Genomic DNA, 23,388 nt, shown 5'->3' on the forward strand with positions numbered 1-23,388 from the left:
AAATTGAAGTTTACACAACGATACGTTATGTAAACAAAACTAATGCGTTATTGATTTTGAATGCAAATTGAAGTTAATAATATAACGTTATACATACAGGGTGTTCGGCCACCCTTGGGAAAAATTTTAATAGAGGATTCTAGAGGCCAAAATAAGACGAAAATCAAGAATAACAATTTGTTGATGGAGGCTTTGTTTAAAAGTTATTAACAATTAAATTCAAAAATTTCAAATCGTTTTGGAAAAATTATTTTCGATTGCGGGGGTCAATTACAATCATATTTTGTGAATACACATACCTCCGAAATCCTACGCACTTTCAAGAAAAAAATTCCTTACCGAAAATCTAATCTGAGGGGATATGGTTCCCCGAAATTGTATGCGAATCTTTGAAACACCATAACTCCTGAACGGATTGGACGATTTTAACGTTTCAAAAAGCAAACTACGCGTATTTTGGTGAAGAATATGTACAAATTGCAAAAATATCCGAAAAGTTGGTCCTTGACCTCGTAAAATGAGAAAAACCCCATAAAAATGGTCCAATTTTCAAACAGCCATAACTCCTACAATTGTGAATATATTTCAATAAAACTTTTTTCTGAAGTAGAGCTTATGGGGACCCACAAAAAAGTATTAGACAACTTTTCTGTAGGGCGTCAAATAAATTTAGTAAAAATGAAAAACGAATTTTTAAGAACAATCGACAGGGGTAGGTGCCTAGATTTTTCGACGAAAAAAAAAAATTTCAAATCGTTCTGGAAAAATTATTTTCGATTGCAGGGGTCAATTACAATCATTTTTAGTGAATAGACATACCCCCGAAATCTTGCGCATTTTCGAGAAAAAAATTCAGTACGGTCGGAACTTTAAACATTAATAACTGTTTAACGAAGCCTCCATCAACAAATTGGTATTCTTGATTTTCGTCTTATTTTGGCCTCTAGAATCCCCCATTAAAATTTTTCCCAAGGGTGACCGAACAATGTGTATAATAAATACAAGATTTGGAAAAAGTCTCAAGAAAGTTCCTTCTTTCGAATAACTACTCAATTATTTTTTGAGATCGACTGCATTCATGCGTTTAAAAAGAAGCACGTTTAGTATTTTACAGATTACGTTTAGACATCAGCCACTACAACTCTGCCAAATTTGGTTCAAATCCCAGGTTGACAGGTCATGGCCTCCCCTTGTTGGATTTCTACAAGAGAACAATAAGAAATTGCTGTTTTATGCTACAGTAGCAAGCAATCCTCGAATAAGTTGTCGACAAATTAAACATTCTTCTAATATTCCTAGGACAAATGGTTTGGCAAATACTTCGACGTCGTAAATTCTATTCGTTCTATATTTCTTTGCATCAGAATCTTTATGGCAACGACTTTAACCCCTTAACGTTCATGCCCGAGTCTGACTGCTTTGAAAAACGATATTTGTTTAATCTAATGGTTTGAGAGACGATAATATTTGTTTTCTTTCAAATTATACGTTGGATACAACATTGTAAGTATCAAAAACCGCATTTTTAGAAACAAATCCAATAAAGAAAACTAATCATTCTTGGTTAACCCGAAAAATATGAGCGTTAAGGGGTTAAGAATTGTGTTTCTTGTGAACGGTTATTGCAACAACTACAACGGACTGAACTGTATGTTTATGATGTCTATCTACTTTATGTTTGATCACTTTTTACACCCCCCTTTGAATGATTTATAAAAAATAATGGAAGATCCTTGGAACAACATAAAATCGATTGCTGCATTCATCTTATTGAATCTATGCCTCATCGTTGCGCTGAGGTCATAAAAATAAAGATGATCCAACGAAATATTAGTTATCTATAGTAAATATGTTATTTACATTATAAAAATAATATACTTTTACAAGTAAATTTGTGTTTCCCTATTTAGTTGTTTATCAAATTTACCACCATTTTAAGCTTCTAATTGTTTTGCCAGGAATTTAACAAAATTTCTTGTTAAAACTTAACACCGTAATAGGGATTAAGAATTATACTTTCAACGCATGTAAAAATAAAAAAAGAAACTTCAATAGTAACTTCAGAATAATGTATTATATTTCAACAAAAGTTTTTCCTGATTTATGTGCTCGCTACTGTACACGATAATGACAGATAGAGGTTTAATAATTTTCACCTTTTCATCCAACCATAACACTAGACACCAGGCTAGTAGAAAATGTCGAATAACATATAAAAGATAAACATGTTTCGATCCATTATTTACTCGAAAAAAATTAAAATCTGTATTAAATAAATAAATAAATTGAAATTGTATTTTACGTTGAACGAATAAAAACTTATCACGATAACTGTTCACGATAACAGTATTTTCATTATTATCATCTATTATTTGAAAAAAATTTGCCTATCTTTGCATAACACTACTCTTTTCCTTGTATTACTCATTTCGTAACGTACATTACAACGTCAAAGTTAATATGATGTATATACGACAGTAAAAAACTTTCACTCCACAACATACACCTGTGCACTTACTGTGAGGTCATGGGTTATAAGAAATACATAAGTCCCATCATGTCTTGTATATTTTTCTCCCTCTTATTATTAAATAAATACAGTTATGTATTTGATTTTGCAATCTCCGCTCCTTCCTTCTCGAAAGCCTTTTCTTTTCCACTTTAAACGCAAAAACATATGTACATATACATGTATTCAAATTGTTTGAAACGTGTTAAGAATGATACAAAAGCATAATTAATTTGACCAAAAATGTACGGTTCAATTTAATCAACTCTACCATCATGAATTTTCTGCAACAAAGGTACGTAATCTCAATATTAAGAAGCCTCCGAGATTTAACAGAAAACGCAATAATTAGAAATAAACATTTTATTGCATTAATGTGTTAAGATATGAATTTTATATATTTCATTTTGCAAGCAGGAATTACAAGAAAGCCGAAAAGGATAGATTTTTTTAAAATAAAAAATAATACAAAACTCATACAAAACGCATATAAAAATTCAAATTTTTTCAAAAATGGGCATACAATTTACATATACATATGTATGCATATGTACCATTGATACATAGTGTTATTCCTGACTACTGATTTATTTTGATAATTCGTGCAAAGTAAAACTGATATTATATTTGAAATACATAAAATTCACGACTAAATACACCTATTAATGCAATAAAATTTTTACTTTTAATTATTATTGTTAGTGAATAGGTATCGATGACGGCATGGTTAACACTAGATTTACGGAAACCGTCAATTTGACGGATGTCAGATCCCATATTTAAAATTGCAGAACGCGTAAATATTATTTTTTAACAACTTATGTTGAATTTGATTGATGCAATGGCATGAATATATATTCTAATTAAAAGAAAAATCATATTTTAAGGTAATCGTCAACATAAAAGTTATCAATAAAAATATGTGCGATCAATGTCCGTAAAGGGTGTAGCCGAATAAGGGGGTCAAATGTGCCCCCAAACCGAATTGAACGAACGATGGGTCATTCGATAGCTTATCAAAAAAAAAACCCTATTTGCCAATTTTTAACTTGAAATCTCGACCGTGGGTGTAGTAATGGGGTGAAAACGAAAATCATGTTTTTGTACAATTTCTCTTAACCTATTGAGTAAAAAAATGTAAAAAAATTCGGAGGCACTTCGGGTATTGGGACACATATTTTGGGAGATTTTCAGATTTTTTGATTGAAAAACCAGGTAGTAAAAAATAAAAAACCGCAAAAAATGCCGAAAAATGCCAATTACGTATTGAAGGAGGTCCAGAACTACTTTTATACTTTTACAGTAAACACGTACTGCTATTACTATTATTCTCAATTTTTTTCAGATTTTTCATTTTGGTGCGCCGCAGTGAAAAAAAATAAAAACCGACTTTTAAGTGTTAAGACGACATAACGCAGCGTGTCGATTGTCGCTTGTCTTGCATCATGTCCGGTGTGCGAGTCGTTTATAAATATAACTATTCTTATTCTGTGCGTGTGTTAGTGGTAGTATTATGTATTCATATCCCGATCTAAGAACAATCTGACAATTATATTTAATATGATATAAAATTACCATATTATGTCATGAATACACATATGTGCATCATTCCACGCCAAATCGATCACTTTTTTCTCTAAATGTTTGGGATTTTGTTCAAAATTGAATATAATTAGTTTATACGATATTCATAATACTTTAAATCATTATTTTACTAGTTTCGAATTTGTTTAAAAAATACAGGCCTCTGAAATTTACGTCTTTTATAAAAATGAGTTGTACTTGGGAATATTTTATCTCAGAAACTATTTATCGTAATTTATTTATTTTTATCGAAATGCATTTTTTGAATTGTATTAGGAAAAGATTAACTTTTCTAAATAAATTTTGCCCTGAATGAAAAGTGAATTTTATAACACCGAAAATTATAAATAAATTTTCATTTTTTAAATACAGGTTCGAGATCATATTAAAACTTTGGAAAAAATATTATCGTATTCCTTGGATGTTTCTCTGTAAAATAAGCTTTTTCGTAAGATGGTACAACACTTATTAAAGTTCATAAACTCTACTGAGACATTTTTTCAATAAAGTATAAAACACAATTAACACATTGCCGACGGGAAACGAGTATTCTCGTTTTTTGACAAATGTGTGTTTTTCTAGTAATTCCTCCGACAATAGAATAAAAAAATTCTATTATCCACGTATAACTTCTGAAAATTTTAATAAACTATATTAACTACAAAAACACTTATCACATTTTTAGTATACACATGTTGAAGGAATTCTATGTCATTAAAATCATCCTATAGTAAAGTTTTAATAAAAATGCCCCGTCGTTAATGTGTTAACAAGTTTTGCAGTTACCTGTACAGTACCATTTATGATAGCAATTGCAAAGTGAATGTGCTGTATTGTCTAAACAGAGTTTTGACCAGAATCTACGAAATCACTCCTAGAAATTTTCGATAATTATCAGGACTCGTTGGGTTTGTTTAGACCATTCGAGCGGAGAATTACGGACCAACCAACGTGGAATGACGCGTGCGCGGTCACCGCAACGAGGACAGCTGAACTCGCATTAATGCTCGCTGTGTTCTGCAATTTGGATAATACGGCATGTCGATCCTCTTCACGCTCGCCGACTTGTCATTATGGAAAACTGCAACGTAGAGGGACAATAGAATACAATGAGAGAAATTGAAACGCACCGAGGCAGCAATAAGTACCTCTCGAAAAATTAGACGTTAGTTAGAGACTTTCCACGAAGTCACGGACGGAGAAAACGTCCGTTTTGAAAGGTCAGTATGACAATCAAATAAGATTATTGGCAAAAGATTTTACTCGAATACTGTGTTACAAAATGTGGATAAACTTCTGAAAAGGACATACCTCCGATTTTTTTTATACCCCGGATTCTTATGTATTTTGGCGTATTGATTACGAGTATGATAGTGAAAATAGGTGCAAATTTTATTTTCATAACGAAAACCATGAAAAAAAAACATAAAAATAATAGATTTTTTATTTACTTCCGTAAATAATGGGAATTTTGAAAAATACTTCGCATAAAGGTTGTAGACCTCATCAAAATACACGTTTTATGTTGTATTGATTTTTGTCATAAAGGTAATAGTTTTTGAGAAAAACGATATTAAATGTTCAAAACTTAATTAATAAAAACGATTTGAAATTTTTTAATTTCTTCCAAAAATTTAAGCAACTGCCCCCTATCGATTTTTCTTAAAAATTCGTTTTTCATTTTTAATAAATTTGGTTGACGCCCTAAAGAAAAGTTATCTAATACTTTTTTGAAGGAACCCACGAGCTCTACTTTAGAAAAAAATTTCATTGAAATATATTCACTATTGTAAGAGTTATAGATGTTTGAAAATTGGACCATTTTTATGGGGTTTTTCTACTTACAAGATTAAATGTTCATTCAACCTCAACGTTGATGAGGTCTACAATTTTTATCTGAAGTATTTTTCAAAACTCCCATTATTTACGAAAGTAAATAAAAGAAACTATGATTTTTATGGTTTTTTCATGATTCCCGCTGTGAAAATAAAATTTGCGCCAATTTTCATTCTTATATTCGTAATCAGCACGTCAAAATACGCAAGAATCCAGAGTGTAAAAAAAAAAGTATGTCCTTTTCGAAAGTACACACCAAAATGTTTCACTTAAGATTAATGAAACAATTATTTTTTGCCACTCTTTGTTATATTTTGTTCATAATAATAAAAAAATTAATATGATTTGATAGGTAAAAAAGAAATTTACTGAATAATATTATTTTTATAGATTTTTCTTTAAAAGTGGGATGTATTATTTAATGTTACCCTATTTACCGCACTCGAATTGAATGTACAACTATTTTCACTAACATAAGAAGACATTTAACAAGATTGACCAGTCAAATGTGCTTTATCGATTGAAAATTTATCCAATAGAAATCAAATTGTAAAGGTCAGAAATTCTTACCCAACCTCTATTTTAATTACATTACCTAGGATCCTTAGTTTTCACTATTTGCAAATGATCTTAAGGTTTATTAAAAAATAAACATTTATAACAACACTGTAAAACTGCAAGCTGATCTCATTAAATTCAATTATTATTATGGTCGCAATAAAGTAGGTTTATGTTTATCAAATAATTTTCTAACGATATTGTCTCATCGAAATAGTCTAACAGTACTTCTATATAATTTGAATAACATGCTACTTACGAAACAAATGAAAGGACTGACCTTGGCGTATGTATTCCATTATCATAACATAATAAAGGTTTTCTTACTCGAGTAAAAGTTGGCTTCAAGGAAGTACATATCTTTAGATTATTCTATCGTGCATTGAGAAACCAGCTTTGTAAGACTTCACTTGGAATATGTGTTATATATTTGGTCGTCCTCTGCATCGAAATATATTATACTCTTGGAAACAGTGCAACGTTGGTTTATAAGGGTAGTGGCTCGTCAACTAGGTCAACCCACATCTGTCCTTATCTATACTTATGAACCATTACTGGAAACTCTGGATTTAGTATCATTGAAGATTATAGAATTATAGAAAACTTAACAATATTGTTTAAAATTATTAATGAAAATGTTATACGCCCCCTTTTATTAGAATTATTCCATATACAGGGTGTTCGAGAATACCAATTTGTTGATGGAGGCTTCGTTAAGAAATTATTAACGATTAAATTTCCGCCCTTACTGAATTTTTTTCTCGAAAATGCGCAGGATTTCGGGGGTATGTCTATTGACCAAAAATGATTGTAATTGACCTCCCCAATCAAAACTAATTTTTCTAGAACGATTTGAAATTTTTTAATTTTGTCGACTTTGTCCACCTTCCTGAATTTTTTTCTCGAAAGTGCGAAGAATTTCGAGAGTGTGTCTATTGACTAAAAATGACTATAATTGATTCCTGCAACTAAAACTAATTTTTCCAGAACGATTTGAAATTTTTTTTTTCGTCAAAAAATTTCAGCAGCTACCCTTGTTGTTTTTCTTAAAAATTCTTCTCCGATTTTTAGTAATTTTGTTTGACACCCTATAGAAAAGTTGTCTAATACTTTTTTGTAGGTACCCATGAGCTTTACTTCATAAAAAGGTTTCATTGACATAGATTTACTATTATAGGAGTTATGGCCGTTCGAAAATTGGACCATTTTTATAGGGTTTTTCTCAATTTACGGGGTCAAGGAACAACTTTTTCAATATTGTTAAAATTCCTACATATTCTTCTCCAAAGTAAGCGTTGTTTGCCGTTTGAAACATTAAAATCCTCCAATCCATCCAGAAGTTATGACATTCTAAAGATTCGCATGAAATTTTCGAGTGACATTTCTGGCCCGAATTATATTTTTGGTAAGAATTTTTTTTCTCGAAAATCGTTAGGATTTCGGGGCGTGTATATTCACCTAAAATGCTTGTAATTAACACCTGTAACTAAATATAATTTTTTTGGTATGATTTGAAATTTCTTAATTTCGTCTAAAAATTTCAGTACCTACTCGAATTTTTTCCTCGAAAGTGGGTAGGATTTCAGGGATATGTCTAATCACCAAAAATTATTGCAATTGACCCCCGCAACCGAAAATAATTTTTCCAGACGATTTTAAATTTTTTAATTTTGTCAAAAAATTTCACACTTTCTCGAATTTTTTTCTCGAATATGGTTAAGATTTCAAGGGTATGTATAAAAATGATTGTAATGGACCCTTGCAACCGATTATAATTTTTTCAGAATAGTTTGAAATTGTTTAATTTAATTTTTTAATAACTTTTTAACACAGCCTCAGTCAAGAAATTGATATTCTTGATTTTCGTCTTATTTTGGCCTTTAGAGTCTCCCATTGAAATTTTTCCCAGGGGTGGCCAAACACTCTGTTACCCGTGAATATCAATAAATAATAATTTAACTACTAATTTACCTATTGGTATATTTTATTCGATTCGTGCACAATTTACTTTGAATCTGTTTTTTAATATCTCTACTCAATCCGTAAGTATAATTAGTCTTTAACAAACTCAATTCTTGTAATACTAACAAATCTTTATGTATTAATTTAATCCCTTCAATATTCGTTAAATCGTGCAAACGCGTAATGATAGGAATATTATGGACTATTTCTAATTTTTTTGTTAAAGCAGGTATTAAAAATAACAGAAACAATATAGAAAATAAGAATAACAATGCTGGATTTTTAAATGTATTTTCTATACATTTAGAAATCCGGCATTGTTACGATCATTTTTTGTATTGTTACTGTCATTTATTAAATTTTAAACGTTAAAAATAATATTGTAAATTATACAATAAATCATACATTAGTAAGTAATTTATCATAAATGAGCAACAAGTATTTGTCCTTGGGCGATCAACGTTGACCAATCTTCGACTACATCAATCTTATTTGTCGCAGGAGGTATACAATGGCCACCAAGTGAATACATTGACTTCCATAAGACTTTTGATATCATCAATCATAATTTTCTTATTACGAAGTTAAACGCCTTAGGCTTTGGAGGCAACGTCATTATTTAACTATCATTATAACGATCATTTATCCAAATCGGTGTCTACCTTCTTTGGTGTACAGCAAAAATTACATGCAGGTTGAATTTTATTTAATTTTTTTATTAACAACATTTTCTATATCTTTTAATACTACAAATTTGCATTATATGCGATCGAACTAAAAGTCTTCAAAAGGGTGGTTTCAGTCTAAAAATTCATCCCTGCACAAAGCCATAGTCAGCTTTGATGAATAGATCAATAATATACTAGTGTTCAACATTTCCACGTGTCATATTATTCGCTTCTATCGAAAGAAAAGCGTAATTAAATTTTCTTGCTTCATTAATGATGCTGAATTTGATCTGTGACAGGAAGTACGTGATCTAGGAATCAACTTTACCTCAACTCTCTTCCTTCTAACACATTTCCAGCGTGTAAAAAATACTGCCTTGAAAGCCCTAGACTTTATTATCCGGCACTCTCTTGACTTTAAACGTCCTCGGACATACAAAACTATGTACCTCATTAGTTCTTCCGCATCTTAAATATTCATCTCAGACTTGGAACCCTTTACAACTACGTCATACTAATAATAAGCTGCTTGAAAGAGTTGAATGCAAATTCTTAAGATACGTCTTTTATAAAATTGATATGGATACATATCATGTTTATTACAATATCCTAAACATTTTATTGATGCTGACTCTTTAATAAACATAAATAATAATAAACTTTAATAAACATCATCATGTTTATTACAATATCCTAAATACTTCATTGATGCCGACTCTTAAGCAGTATCGAACTGTTGGTAGATCTTACGCTTATACAAAATCATAAATCAGAACATCGAATGTTTCGATAACGGTCTTTAGAAACAATAGTATTTTTTACATTACTCTATACCAGACCTCATTAAAAAAAAAAAAAATTGCATTATCAAAATATGGGTAACTGCAAGTCATTTTAATATGTCCACAAACTTTTTTTATGAGGCATCAGTAGTATTTAAAGATTCCATTATAGTAAATCTCTGTAATTCAAATTATATTTAAACCTTTTAAAATTTTTAACTTTACCCTCTGTGATGTGAGAAATTATAAAACAGCTACTGTAAAGAGATTATTTTTAAGTCATACTATTACTTTACAACCACAATTGTTACATATTGATAATAGGATTTAGAGTTACAAAATGACGGTCAAAGCAGAATTCTGGTTTGTTTGGATAGAGAATTGACTATTTTTAAATAGCATTTTTTAAAAATCTGAGATCTTAAAATGATGCACTTAAAATTTTATGACGATATTCGAAAATTTAAAACAGTATAATCTTCGAAAGATAATATGATAATTGACTATTTTTAAATAGCATTTTTTAAAAATCTGAAATCTTAAAATAATACCTTTAAAATTTTATGACGATATTCGAAAATTTAAAACAGTATAATCTTCGAAAGATAATATGATACTACAAAAATATAACTTTTAAAACTTAACAGCCGTTTTTGTCAGAATGACTTTTACAATGCATGTAAAATATGTCTATTTATAGTTAGTATTAAAATTATTGAAATATCAATTACTGTTTTTGTTTTATTAAGCAAAATTAGTTAAATTTTGATGGAATGTTCGAATATTTTCCATCCAAAAGCTGTCATTTTCTTACTTTTCTATTTTTGTATGTAATTCCAGTTTGAACGATAGTCATTGTTTGTATAGATTAAAATCTTAGAGAGATTAAGATCTAAACATCGTTTTCATTGACACCAACCATCTATCTTTGTTTGTAGAGACTATCAATTATGCTCTCTATAATCATTTAATCGTAATTGTATACATATTTAATACCTACAATTTACACACGTAAATAAATTAATGTTATTATTATTATCGATAACTACGATCACACTTGAATCGTTCACCATTCCCCTATGCTCCTGGTGTTTATGCAGTCAGCCAGTTAGCAACGCATAAACGCCAGAAAAGGCGGCCTTCGTAACCCGGAAATATACGCAGCTATCATAAATAAGATTCAAATATCTCGAGCCTGCGCACTAAAGGCGCCTCCATTGAGCGCATTGTCATAGCAGCCTGATATATGTGGTATTTGTTCTCTTGAAAATTTGCCTCGCTTCACGCGATTCGAGATTCAAGCGAAACCAAACTATTGTCGACCTACAATTTTGCGAAACACTCTAACTAAATTTGAGCTACGATTTAGTCGATCGAGCAAGTTTTGCGAATCGCGCAAATGGAAAATACAACGCCGAAAGTCACGCGAAAAATTCGAGTCAAATGCGAACACGTTTGACCCTTAGAGTCCCTTTAGTGACAGAAGGTCAGAAACTATACCACAGACGAGGTATACGAGTATGTAGACCCCTCACCTTATGGACTTTCGTGGCCCAATCTGACTGCCATATCGACCTGAAAACCAAACTATTCACTGAGTTAGTATTGATTGGCAGATAGTTGTGGGCTGTGGATAAATACATGTGAGTTGACTAAGGAAAGGAAAAAATCGCAATTTTCAAACGGCCATAACTCCTACAATAGTGAATGTAATTCATTGAAATTTATTTCTGAAGTAGAGATCATGGATACCTACGAAGAAGTATTAGACAACATTTTCGTACAGCGTCAAACAAATTTATTAAAAATCAAAAACAAATTTTTAAGAAAAATCGACAGAAGGTGCTTAATTTTTTCGGCGAAAGAAGAAATCTCAAATCATTCTAAAAAAATTATTTTTAGTTGCTGGGGGCAATTACAATCATTTTTGGTGAATAGACATACCCCAGAAATTCTACGCATTTTCGAGAAAAAAATTCCTAATCGAAAATATAATGTGTGGCCTTGAATGTTCTGTAATTTAATTTTCTGTCTCATTTCCTCTTGTGTTCATTTGTGTAACCTGTTGATAATGTTGCGAGTGACATAAAAATGGTAATGGGGCTCTAGAGTCCCGTTATCATTTTGGCGACGCTCACAACATTACCAACAGGCGAGAGAAAACGACAATAGCGCTTCATATGGTAGAAAATGAAATTACAAGAATTCCTTTGTTTCTCAACGGAGTGAGAGAAAACTTAGGCTGCAGAAATTTACAGCTGATTCCTGGACCCTACCCAGAATATCAAATGCGAAAAAATAATCACAACACTAAAGACAATCGCGCTCAAATTCATATTACTTGCAACTTGCAACACGATTAATATTCGTATTTCGTAACACTATTGCAATTCGAGATTAATGTTTATATGTAACTCTATACTGGAAAAGCAAACGTGAAAAGACATGAACAATATAAAAAACAATCAATATTCAAAATTATACATATATTCAATAGTCATTCTATAGTTAATGTAATTAATTTAATAAAATAATTTATAATACTATGGAGAATTCATTTGTCTAATTAGAAATCGCGGAGCACAAGAAAATCTTAGCCTATACTAAAAAAAATATAATAGTGCATGTTACTACTCACGGGTATCTTTCATACCCGTGGTCACTGTATTCGTCAAAGATTGCACGTATACAACTGGTCACCCGCGTCGATTCGGACCTTTTTGTCCTACGACGTGATTGGGGACCAGAGGAATAAAAATTGGCATGCAACTCACCAATTGTAGAATGCAAGCACCCGCACGACGATGTTAGCTAGTAGGAATCATCAGCGAAGTTATCACCGAAATCAGCAACGTAGTCAGCAGTGAAGTCATCCAAGAGGTTTCTGGATCCGTAAATAGGTATACAAGGGTGTTCGGCCACCCCTGGGAAAATTTTAATAGGGGATTCTAGAGGCCAAAATAAGACGAAAATCAAGAATACCAATTTGTTGATGGAGGCTTCGTTAAAAAGTTATTAACAATTAAATTAAAAATTTTCAAATCGTTCTGGAAAAATTATTTTCGGTTACGGAGCTCAATTACAATCATTTTTGGTGAATACACATACCCCTGAAATCCCACCCACTTTCGAGAAAAAAATTCGAGAAAGTACTGAAATTTTTAGATGAAATGAAAAAATTTCAAATCATACTAAAAAAATTATATTTAGTCACAAGGGTTAATTACAATCATTTTTGGTCATTACACATACCCCCGAAATTCTACGCACTTTCGAGAAAAAAATTCCTTACCAAAAATCTAATTAGGTGCCTAAATTTTTCGACGAAAAAAAAAAAATTTTAACTCGCTCTAAAAAAAATATTTTCGGTTGCGAGGGTCAATTATAATCATTTTTGGTGAATAGACATATCCCAAAATCCTACCCACTTTCTAGAGAAAAATTCGAGAAGGTGTGAAATTTTTCGACGGAAAAAAAAAATTTCAAATCGTTCTGGAAAAATTATTTTGAGTTGCAGGGGTCAATTACAATCATTTTTGGTGAATAGACATATCGCCGAAATCCTGCGCATTTTCGAGAAAAAAATACAGTACGGTCGGAACTTTAAACATTAATAACTGTTTAACGAAGCCTCCATCAACAAATTGGTATTCTTGATTTTCGTCTTATTTTGGCCTCTAGAATCCCCCATTAAAATTTTTCCCAGGGGTGGCCAAACACCCTGTATACGTTGATGGGATGTTAGGATCCTGTAAAAAGAAACAGCAAATATAACACTCTATTTCTTAAATTGTAGAGATTTTAATTTTAATAAAAAAATGTCTACTAATATTGAAAATTTAATGTAGCAACATTTCAAAGAAACAATTTTGTTCTAAACGTACTCGGAACAAAGTACGAAGATACTTACATTTTTTGCTTGTGGGCATCGCCAAATACTCCTGATCAGTAATGTACTGACTCTACTATCGCGATTCATGAAGCAAAGAGAGCCCCGATGCTCTGATTAAAATTCACGAGAGCTCAATATACACTGACTCGAACTTCGCGTGTCCCTAAAATCGAAACGACAATTTACTAGAAGCCACTCTGCTTCGAGAAACAAGAAACTAAACGACGCAAGCACTGAATTTACTGACCACATTGCACGCGGTCATCAAAACTTCTAAAAGAAAAAATGAAAATTTGGGATTAGAAATAAAAAATAATTTAGTAAACACACAAATCTGTCTATCTATCGATTTAGTATTAAATTTCATTGCTAAAAACACAAAAATTAGTAAACATATATAGGTACATACTCACTTGTTATAACGAAGTTGAGTTTACCAATATTGAATTTCGTATTCCCTGGATTTGCGATTTCCAAGCATCATGGCGTCCATCCATTGCATGCCGGTAGCGTCCCTTCCAGCCGAATTGCAGCAAAGTCTGTAACAGAAATAAAACAAAAATTACGATCCGATACGTTAAAATAAATGCATCCACACCTTAATTAAAGATCGACTGAACCCGAAAATGAATTGATAATTACGTTTGCAGATATCACAATTGATGTCGATTGGATATGTAAGAAAATGCAAGAAATTGACTCGAGTTTTTTCGCGATTCCGCAGAATTTCTAGTAAATACGTGTTAATATTACATGAAAGCACCAACAAAGATTAACGGAGAGTACTACGAACGATTCAGGACATTCAGATGACAATAATTAAAAATTACGTACCTAATTAGACGCAAAACTGTCAACGCACTTATCACCCCACTTTCCAAACGAAGAATGACGAACAGGATCGGACACGTCTACCGCGCGAGGAGTGGGGAGTGGGGTGAGGGAGTCACGTACCCCGTCTCGATTCTTGATATATACTTCGAAGGAAAAGTTACACCTTATATTTCAAATAACTGAAAATAAATGAAGTAGATATGAAAAATAAATAAAATAAACACAAAAAGATACCAAACAAACAATTAATTACTTAATTGACGTTATACTCTTGTGACGTCAGAATGCAAGCCGCTCATTGGCTCTGCTTGAACATTGAATATCGACCTGTTATTGGATGCACAAGTTACTAGATCGATTCAAATATATTAATTCTAATCATAGAAACATATAATGTGTTAATATTAGTTTTCAATCTAAATTTCAATCAGTTTCTTATATAAATGTTCCTTTTGTGTATAGTATATTTTCTAAAGTTATTTATCTCAATTTTCACTAGATCTACATAAAAGCCTATCGTGATTCTGTGACGATACCATTGGGTAATCTTTTGTGCAGGCAGATGTCAGCAGCAATAATTTTTTCGCGACACACGGATTAACGACACAGGCAATGCATCGTGTAGACGTGTAAAAAACAGTTTCCCGTGCCACGCGACTAAGAAATCATGCGCCCAACTCCAAGGTGAAGTCGAGAGGCCGGCGATTAAAGATATAAACACGAACCGATCGAGTTTCCAAAGCACAAGTTTCTCGAATCACTGACCCTGATTTACGAATGCTAGCAATAGTAGGAATAAAATTACTTTTAAGAAATATTTTAGAATACACAAGAAATAGGTACAGACGATTAATAGATTAGAACACTTATTTAGTAAAACATTGTGAATATTAATGTTTTTGTGTATTCTATACATAAACTACAAAATTTACATGAAAAGCATTGATTAATTTTTCGATCAAACATTAATATATTTGCATGTTATTAAGTTGATATTTCGATCGACTTAATTACCCATGAATAGTATAATACATCGATATGTAATTTTTAAGAGACACTATCGAATTTATCGAATGTATCGATGTTCAAGCAGAGCCAATGAGAAGCTTGCATTATGACGTCACAAGAAAATAACGATAATACATCATGAAGTAATTAATTGTTTCTCTGATATCTTTTTATATTTATTTTACAGCCATAGTTATTTCTGCAAACAATTAGTTTTATAGTTAACTTTAGAGTTGCGAACGATGAGAATTTTTCGCGTTTTCGTACAGAGTAGTGTTGCGTACGAAAACCGATCTCGGATTGCATTAGTACTGCAAAATATAGCTATTATCGCGTTGCAAATATCCCGATTTTGATTACTTTTAGAGTTGCGATTGATTATATTCCTCGCGATTGCTTTTGGTGTAGCGTTGCAAATAATCACTGATCGCGTTTGTTTTAATGTAGAGTTGTGATGTAGAGAATGCCTCAAATACAGGGTGTTCGGCCACCCCTGGGAAAAATTTTAATGGGGGATTCTAGAAGCCAAAATAAGACGAAAATCAAGAACAGCAATTTGTTGACTGAGGCTTCGTTAAAAAGTTATTAACGTTTAAAGTTTCACCCGTACTGAATTTTTTTCTCGAAAATGCACAGGATTTCGGGGGTATGTCTATTCACCAAAAATGATTGTAATTGACCCCCGCAACCGAAAATAATTTTTCCAGAACAATTTGAAATTTTTTTTTTTCCATCGAAAAATTTCACACCTTCTCGAATTTTTCTTTAGAAAGTGGGTAGAATTTCAGGGGTATGTGTAATGACCAAAAATGATTGTAATTGACCTCTGCAATCGAAAATAATTTTTTTAGAACGATTTGAAAAATTTTTTTTCGCCGAAAAATTTCAGCACCTACCCGATTTTTTTTCTCGAAAATGGATAGGATTTCGGAGGTATATGTATTCACCAAAAATGATTGTAATTGACCTCTGCAACCAAAACTAATTTTTAGAACGATTTGAAATTTTTTAATTTAATTGTTAACTTTTTAATGAGGCCTCAGTGAAGAAATTGATATTCTTGATTTTCGTCTTATTTTGGCCTCTAGAATCTCCCATTAAAATTTTTCCCAGGGGTGGCCGAACACCCTGTATAACACAGGTACTTACTTACCTGCTTCAGCATCAATTCATCCAGCCTGAAACGGCTGTCCTCATTAATAAAATTAGCGTTGCGCATTATTTAATACGCGATTTTATTAGTGTCGCGAAATATGAATATTAATCGCGTTTGCTTGTAGGATAGCGTTGCGATTAATATCAATATATCATGATTACTGTTAGAGTTGCAAACAATTAATATTTTTCGTATTTTTTTTCAAAGTAGTGTTGCATTTAAGAACAGATAGCGGTTTGTTATTAGCGTCGCGAAGTATAAATTATTCGCGTTTCTTTGTCTAGTTAAAGTTGAAAATAAGTTTTATTAATTGTATAGTTCCATTTAGAGTTGCGAATAATGACAATTTTCGCATTTGTTTTTCCAGAGTAGAGTTGCGTGTAAATATTAATTTCGATTTGCAGTAGCGTTGCGAAATACGAATATTAATCGCGTTACAAGTTGTAAATAATATAAATTTGATCACGATTGTCTTTAGTGTTACGATTATTTTTTCGCGTTTGATTTTCAAATAAATTTCCGGTAGCTTGGAATGTTTATTGTATTTCTTTTACAATCGCGATTCCTACCTAGGATAACCTCAACGAAAATTTTTTTTCTCGAAAACGCATAGGATTTCGAGGGTATGTGTATTCATCAAAAATTATTGTAATTGACCCCTGCAACCGAATATAATTTTTTCAGAGTGATTTGAAACTTTTCAATTTCGTCTAAAAATTTCAGTACCTACTCGAATTTTTTTCTCGAAAGTGGGTAGGATTTTAGGGGTATGTCTAATCACCAAAAATTATTGCAATTGACCCCCGCAACCGAAAATAATTTTACCAGACGATTTGAAATTTTTTAATTTTGTCAACAAATTTCACACTTTCTCGAATTTTTTTCTCGAAAACGCGTAGGATTTCGAGGGTATGTGTATTCATCAAAAATTATTGTAATTGACCCCTGCAACCGAAAATAATTTTTTCAGAGTGATTTGAAACTTTTCAATTTCGTCTTAAAAATTCATTTTTGATTTTTAGTAATTTTGTTTGACACCCTACAGAAAAATTACCTAATACTTTTTTGTAGGTACCTATGAGCTCTACTTCTGAAAACCGTTTCATTGAAATATATTCACTATTGTAGGTGTTATGGTCGTTTGAAAATTGCATTTTTTAATCCGTTCCATAGTCAACTCACGTGTATTTACGCATACACTACAGCTGCTGTCCATAAATGCTAATTCAGTGAATAGTTTCTCAACTGACCGCCATCAATGAGAAGAGGACGCTAAAATCACCTCCGAATTTTCAGATCGGTATGGCAGTGAGATTGGGCCACGAAAGTCCATAAGGAGAAAGGTCTACTCGTATTCCTCGTCTGTGATACAACAGTTCTGAAAGCTTTACCAACTGCGTGCAGCGAGGATTACGAAGGTAGTTGCGACGGTAGCGCCTTCGGTAACGTCCAATGTACAAGCGCAACCCTCCGGAGAGACGAGTGGTGGAGAATCGACACGGTGGGGTGGCGGGACGAGAAACTCTTTCCGCGAAAGTGTTGGGGTGGATTGGCGCTGTCCATATGGAGGCAAACGAGGCGCCGTGTTAGGCACTACGGCCTGCACGGACGCCTTGCTGTGTCGCGGGATAAAAGTGTCGCCAAATAGGGCGCATCTCACGATAGATAGATCCTGATTAATCCGGTGAGTGTCGAGGTACCCGAACTCACGGTCGAGTTTCAAACGCGAATCAAGAGTGCACGGCCTTTTAAATGGGTCAACCCAACCCAGCAACCTGATGTGTGTGCACTCCTTTTTACTCTGTGAATTACTGGTTGGCCTAGTTTCCTCGAGGGCCGAGTGAAAAGACACGCGGCCTTATTTTCGACAAAAACGATATCGGAAGTGCACACGCGTTCACCTCCTGGCTCTGTTCGTCGTGACCGACGTCGCCATCGTCGTCGCGGTTTTACAATCGACGTCTCCGTTCGAGAAAACAAATAACGAAATCCTCCGTCGTCGGCCACGGGAATTCATTAATTGACTCACGAGTCGCGGTAGCTTATCGGAACATGGTCGTCAAAGTTACGGAGGTGAGAGGTCGCGGTTGCATTTCCTCGTACACGCGAAGCCACGAACGTGGCCAGCCGCGTTGGGACGTCTTCCATTCCTGGTAATGGTCGGACAAGCCAGAAGTGCGATAAATCAAACGCTCGAGTCGCGGCACAATGCATACGGAAACGATTCGTTCACGCGTTTATTTCGTTCGTGTTGATATATCCGAGACGCGCTACCAGACGATCTCGCGCTCGCGAAATGCGAATCGTGAGAAGTCTAACGGGTGTGATCGCAAACACTTGTACGCGACCCTGAATTCAATTATCGATTTTCCGAAGAAAATACTCGACGGTGCGTTTTCGATGCATTTGCACGAATCACATCGCCCAGACCAGTTGGCTCTTTCTATGCGTCCTCCCCAACAGAGGAAACATAACACGATGCCTGGATATAATTGCAATACTTACGGACACACGAGGCATTAATTGCATCATCTAAAAGTTCACTATTTTCATTCTGTTCTTTATATTTTAAAAAATTCTGTCTTTGTGAAACATATTGGGTTTGTCTTAATTGCATTATCGTATCTCGGTTAGTGACATGTGTAAATTTAATAATGTACATTTCCGTCTTGGTTAAAGGTGGGCAAGTGTTGATTGTATCTAATAAAAATGGCGGCCAGCAAACCACCTGAAATGAATTACACGTGCGAAATTTGCGGCCTGGAAGGCTTCAACGACGAGGAGATGAGATCTCACATGGTGTTCTATCATCTTCAAGGAGCAGCAACTTGTCCGTTTTGCGATTTAGGGGAAATTTCGCCAACGGAAATGTTAGTCCACGTTAACAGTGCTCACCTGGATTACTTAACGCCAAGGTATATTTCAGTGTGCATTCAATTTATTGTATGATGTGTTTGTATCCTTCAAGTGAAGCATAAGGTGTTTAAATAATTTCTACCGCGTGGTAAATGGCGGCAAAGGATAGCCATAGATGTCGCTATTTTTGTACGTTACAGAGTTTGTGATTCTTAAAAAGTAATTTGCCGTAATAACAGCACTTTTTGACTGAATGTATCGGCTGGGTGCAATTGAAAGTGCAGTAATGAGTGAAAATTCAAGTATAAAAAAGAAATATTCTTTATCTTTACGTTTCTCGTATTTCTTATTTGAAGGCTATTGTCAATTAACCCTTCAAAGTCCAAATGGTTAAGCAGTAATGCGGAGTCCGAATGCCGGGTCACTTTACCCCATAAAGAAAATTCAGATATACATGTATATACATTTTGAAGGATGATTTTGTGATAAATTTTGGCGCGATTATTTTATTAATATCCTTCATTATTTAATTTTTTAACTGCTTAGTGAACAGTAACAAAAAGAAATATGTATAATGTACATATACACGTGCTTGTATCCACTATGCTTCTGCACACATTATGAATTATATTCACTAAACTTCTGACTGTGTCTCACTATATCTCTAGTGAATATCGAATATGTATTGATTCAGTGAATATTTATTGTCGCGGTAGAGTCGGCATTGTTTTGTTCTCTCAAATAATAAGTCGCTAGTCAGCTGACTGGCAAATAGTCTACGGGTATATAGTAAATAGTCAAAGAGATTCAGTATTCGGACTGCGAGGGTTAATGTCAAAGATTTCCTAGATTTAAAGAAATTTCGTTTTATTTATTGAATGAAGGATTGAAAATCGATAAAAATCTCATATACCATACATGTCTCGTGGATATGCTAAATATAATTAATTGTTTGTAGCTTACTTAACACGAATTTATTACATAAAAGATGATAAATGTTAAGAAACTGAAAAGCAAAATGTGAATTAACTCTTCTCAATGAAAAGTATTAAACCTTTATGTTATTTGAATTTACAAATAAATATTGGATTTTTCAAACATTTTTCGTATAATAATATTTATTTCTTCTAATTATTGTAGTACCCCAGAAAATGACATGATGGCATTCATCGACGATGATTCATTGACAGATGATCGTAGGCACGATGAATGTCGTGGTCCTTCTCCATCTATGTCTCTACGCCCACCTCTTCTACAAAATGGATGGAGCAGTTCATCTAGTCTTCGTGTTAAACAACAACAAGAACTACCAAAGTCAGAGCCACAGAATTCTAGTTCTAATGTGAATAATAACAATAATAATAACAACACTGGAAATGTTAATAATGGTATCGAGAAGTTTAATAGAACATTAATTTCATAATTTAGAATGCATGAAATGATCAAACATTTTATTTCAGTAATAGAAGGAGCAGCTGGTCATGGTTCTCCACTGCGTTCAGGCCTAAATCTACAATTACGTTCCCATGCTTCGCCAAAACTTCCAGTACAAGAGTGTCCTATGTGCCCATATAGTTCTGACAGTCCATTAAAGCTAGAAGAACATATCAATAGACAACATTTTGATCTCACTTCGCCGTCCTTTCCACCTGAATCTCCACCATCGCGCGATGGTATCTTTAACTGCCCCTTGTGCGTTACATCTTTCCCTAATTCTTCTGATCTTGAGCTACATGTTAATATAGAGCACAAAGATATATTAAGGTAAAACTAAATTTATCAATACATTGCACTAGTAATAATGAATTGTATTACAAATTATTGTTTTTATTATATATTACTTTCTCTTTTTCATATAGCCCTGCAAATGGCGCAGCTTCGCAGTCTGATCTAGCAACTATTGGCAGCGATACTACAGTATGTCCAGTTTGTTTTAGTACTTCGTTTAAAACCAATGATGACTTAACTGCACACATCGAAGAACATTTCAGCAAAAAGGGTACTCTGTCTCCGATAACTCCAGATTTGTCTACCGACAGATTGTTGGCAAAGGATATGGAAAGGCGCGAGAAAGAAGTTAGAAAATTGCGTGAACAACGAGAATTTGAAATGCTAAGAGCACAATATGGAATGGACAATCAGGGCAATTTTAGAGAACAGAGTGTCACTAATATGCAGCGGGCTGTGTATTCTGGTGAAATGACAATTGCTGATTATTATGAAAGACAAAGTGAACTCAGAGTAGCAGAGAGTAGTGGCATAGATGATGGCAGCTCTTGTACACGGGGTAATAATTTTATTTTCGTAAATCGCTCTCTGAGATATTAAAAAGTGCTGTATGTTACTGTTACAATTTTCTACAGGTCTCGTTTCTAAGATACGAGCTGTCAGCCAAGCATGTAGTAATGTGTTGAGCACCTGGATGTGTTCCACTGTAGATCATTATGCCACTACTTACGGAGACAAAGGCTGGGGATGTGGCTATAGAAATTTACAAATGTTAATTTCATCGCTTTTGCAACATACAGGGTACAATGAGTTAGTTTATAAAGCGTGGAGTTCTGGCCTCGGTAGTGGTAGTTCTACCAAAAATCCACTTCGAAGTTCTATACCGTCGATCTCTAGACTTCAAAAAATGATAGAATGGGCTTGGGCTCAGGGTTTTGATACTCAAGGAGCAGAACAGTTAGGTGGGAAATTGGTGAATACTAGAAAATGGATTGGCCCTACAGAAGTAGTCATACTATTGTCTAGTTTGAGAATAAAGTACGTTCTACAATTTTCACGCTTGTTTCTTACAATCGTCTTATACGTAATTTTTATTATTTTGCAGATGTCAGCTGGTAGACTTTTATAGGCCAACTAATTCCGACGGCGGGCATCCCGAAATGTTTAATTGGGTTTTACAATATTTTCAACGATGTGACGATTTTAAGCCACCCCTTTATCTACAGCATCAAGGTAAATATTTGGAAGTTGTAAATAGGAAGATAGAATAAAATAAAAAGGTAGAAATAAAATTTAAGCATTAAATTCTACTCTTATTTATAGGTCATAGTAGAACAATAATAGGAGTAGAACAATTAAGAGATGGTTCGATAACTATGTTAGTACTTGATCCAAGTCATAGTCCAGCACAAATGGCACAATTTAATAGCACAAGTAGTGCACTTGGAGCAATGCGTTTGGTACGAAAATCGATCGCAGCAATGAAAGCAAGGCAGTATCAAGTTGTTGCAGTTACCGGTATCATGGAAACCGAATTAGAGTATCAAGTAAGAAACTTTTGCACGTTTCTTATTTATTAACTAAATGCGTATGAAGACATTTCACGTAATGTAAAACAATCGAACTTGGACGTTTTTCAGCAAAGCAAAGTATTACGTTTGATACGTGTACCCCAAGATAGGTGAGATTTGCTGACCCATAAAGGAGTCAAATCTTGTGGAAAGACGATAGACTGCCTCAAACCAATTTTGTCAGTACCCTTAAAGTTACCTGACCGCAATGTTCTAGGTTTTATCATTAGGAGATTTGCTCCACCGTAGTAGTTGCAAAAATATTATTTAACAATATATTCTTGCATCTTTTAGCCGTCATAAATTGACTGGCTCTTCGAATCGTGTATATCCTAAGCCTGCGTCGCAGTTGAACATTTTGGAGCTGAAATTAATTTATAAAAAATCACAAAAGTAATTTCTAAAAAGTGTCTATATGTCGCGCGTATTAATCTTTTTTTTTTT

At 33.4% G+C, this 23,388-nt stretch overlaps 2 protein-coding genes and 1 long non-coding RNA gene across 5 annotated transcripts in view; 1 reads left to right on the plus strand and 2 right to left on the minus strand.

Moving 5' to 3' along the window:
• Reck (reversion-inducing-cysteine-rich protein with kazal motifs) overlaps positions 1 to 12,737 on the minus strand; it is a 101,536-nt gene extending 88,799 nt beyond the window's left edge. The window contains exon 1 of the mRNA XM_076765688.1: positions 12,674 to 12,737. The gene's annotated coding sequence lies outside the window, so the exon portion shown is untranslated. The remainder of the gene's footprint in view (positions 1 to 12,673) is intronic.
• Positions 12,738 to 12,819: 82 nt separating this feature from the next.
• LOC143342021 (uncharacterized) lies at positions 12,820 to 16,852 on the minus strand. Its single transcript, XR_013079713.1, has 6 exons — positions 16,787 to 16,852; positions 14,626 to 14,702; positions 14,205 to 14,330; positions 14,039 to 14,064; positions 13,810 to 13,954; positions 12,820 to 13,648 (listed from the first exon to the last, which is right to left on the minus strand). It is a non-coding gene; the product is annotated as an uncharacterized LOC143342021 (long non-coding RNA).
• A 1,427-nt stretch (positions 16,853 to 18,279) lies between these two features.
• LOC143341841 (zinc finger-containing ubiquitin peptidase 1) lies at positions 18,280 to 23,388 on the plus strand. 3 transcript variants are annotated; one of them, XM_076765132.1, is made up of 9 exons: positions 18,280 to 18,473; positions 19,469 to 19,704; positions 20,786 to 21,033; positions 21,106 to 21,409; positions 21,505 to 21,932; positions 22,009 to 22,411; positions 22,479 to 22,606; positions 22,697 to 22,920; positions 23,014 to 23,388. In XM_076765132.1, exons 2-9 carry the CDS (start codon positions 19,499 to 19,501, stop codon positions 23,056 to 23,058), a joined length of 1,986 nt encoding a protein of 661 aa, XP_076621247.1. In that variant the 5' UTR covers positions 18,280 to 18,473; positions 19,469 to 19,498; the 3' UTR covers positions 23,059 to 23,388. The 3 variants fall into 3 exon arrangements, with proteins under 3 accessions (XP_076621247.1, XP_076621249.1, XP_076621248.1); XM_076765134.1 differs by lacking the exon at positions 18,280 to 18,473 and adding an exon at positions 18,519 to 18,862; XM_076765133.1 differs by lacking the exon at positions 18,280 to 18,473 and adding an exon at positions 18,917 to 19,389.

The sequence above is a fragment of the Colletes latitarsis genome, chromosome 5, assembly GCF_051014445.1.
Source record: "Colletes latitarsis isolate SP2378_abdomen chromosome 5, iyColLati1, whole genome shotgun sequence".
Classification (NCBI taxonomy): Eukaryota; Metazoa; Arthropoda; class Insecta; order Hymenoptera; family Colletidae; genus Colletes; species Colletes latitarsis.

Excerpts from the sequence above, each read along its gene's own strand:
- LOC143341841 (XM_076765132.1), top strand. The coding sequence starts at position 19,499 with ATGGCGGCCAGCAAACCACCTGAAATGAATTACACGTGCGAAATTTGC. Across the intron at positions 21,933-22,008 it reads TGGCAGCTCTTGTACACGGG|GTCTCGTTTCTAAGATACGA; the intron begins GTAATAATTTTA and ends AATTTTCTACAG. Across the intron at positions 22,607-22,696 it reads CCTTTATCTACAGCATCAAG|GTCATAGTAGAACAATAATA; the intron begins GTAAATATTTGG and ends TCTTATTTATAG.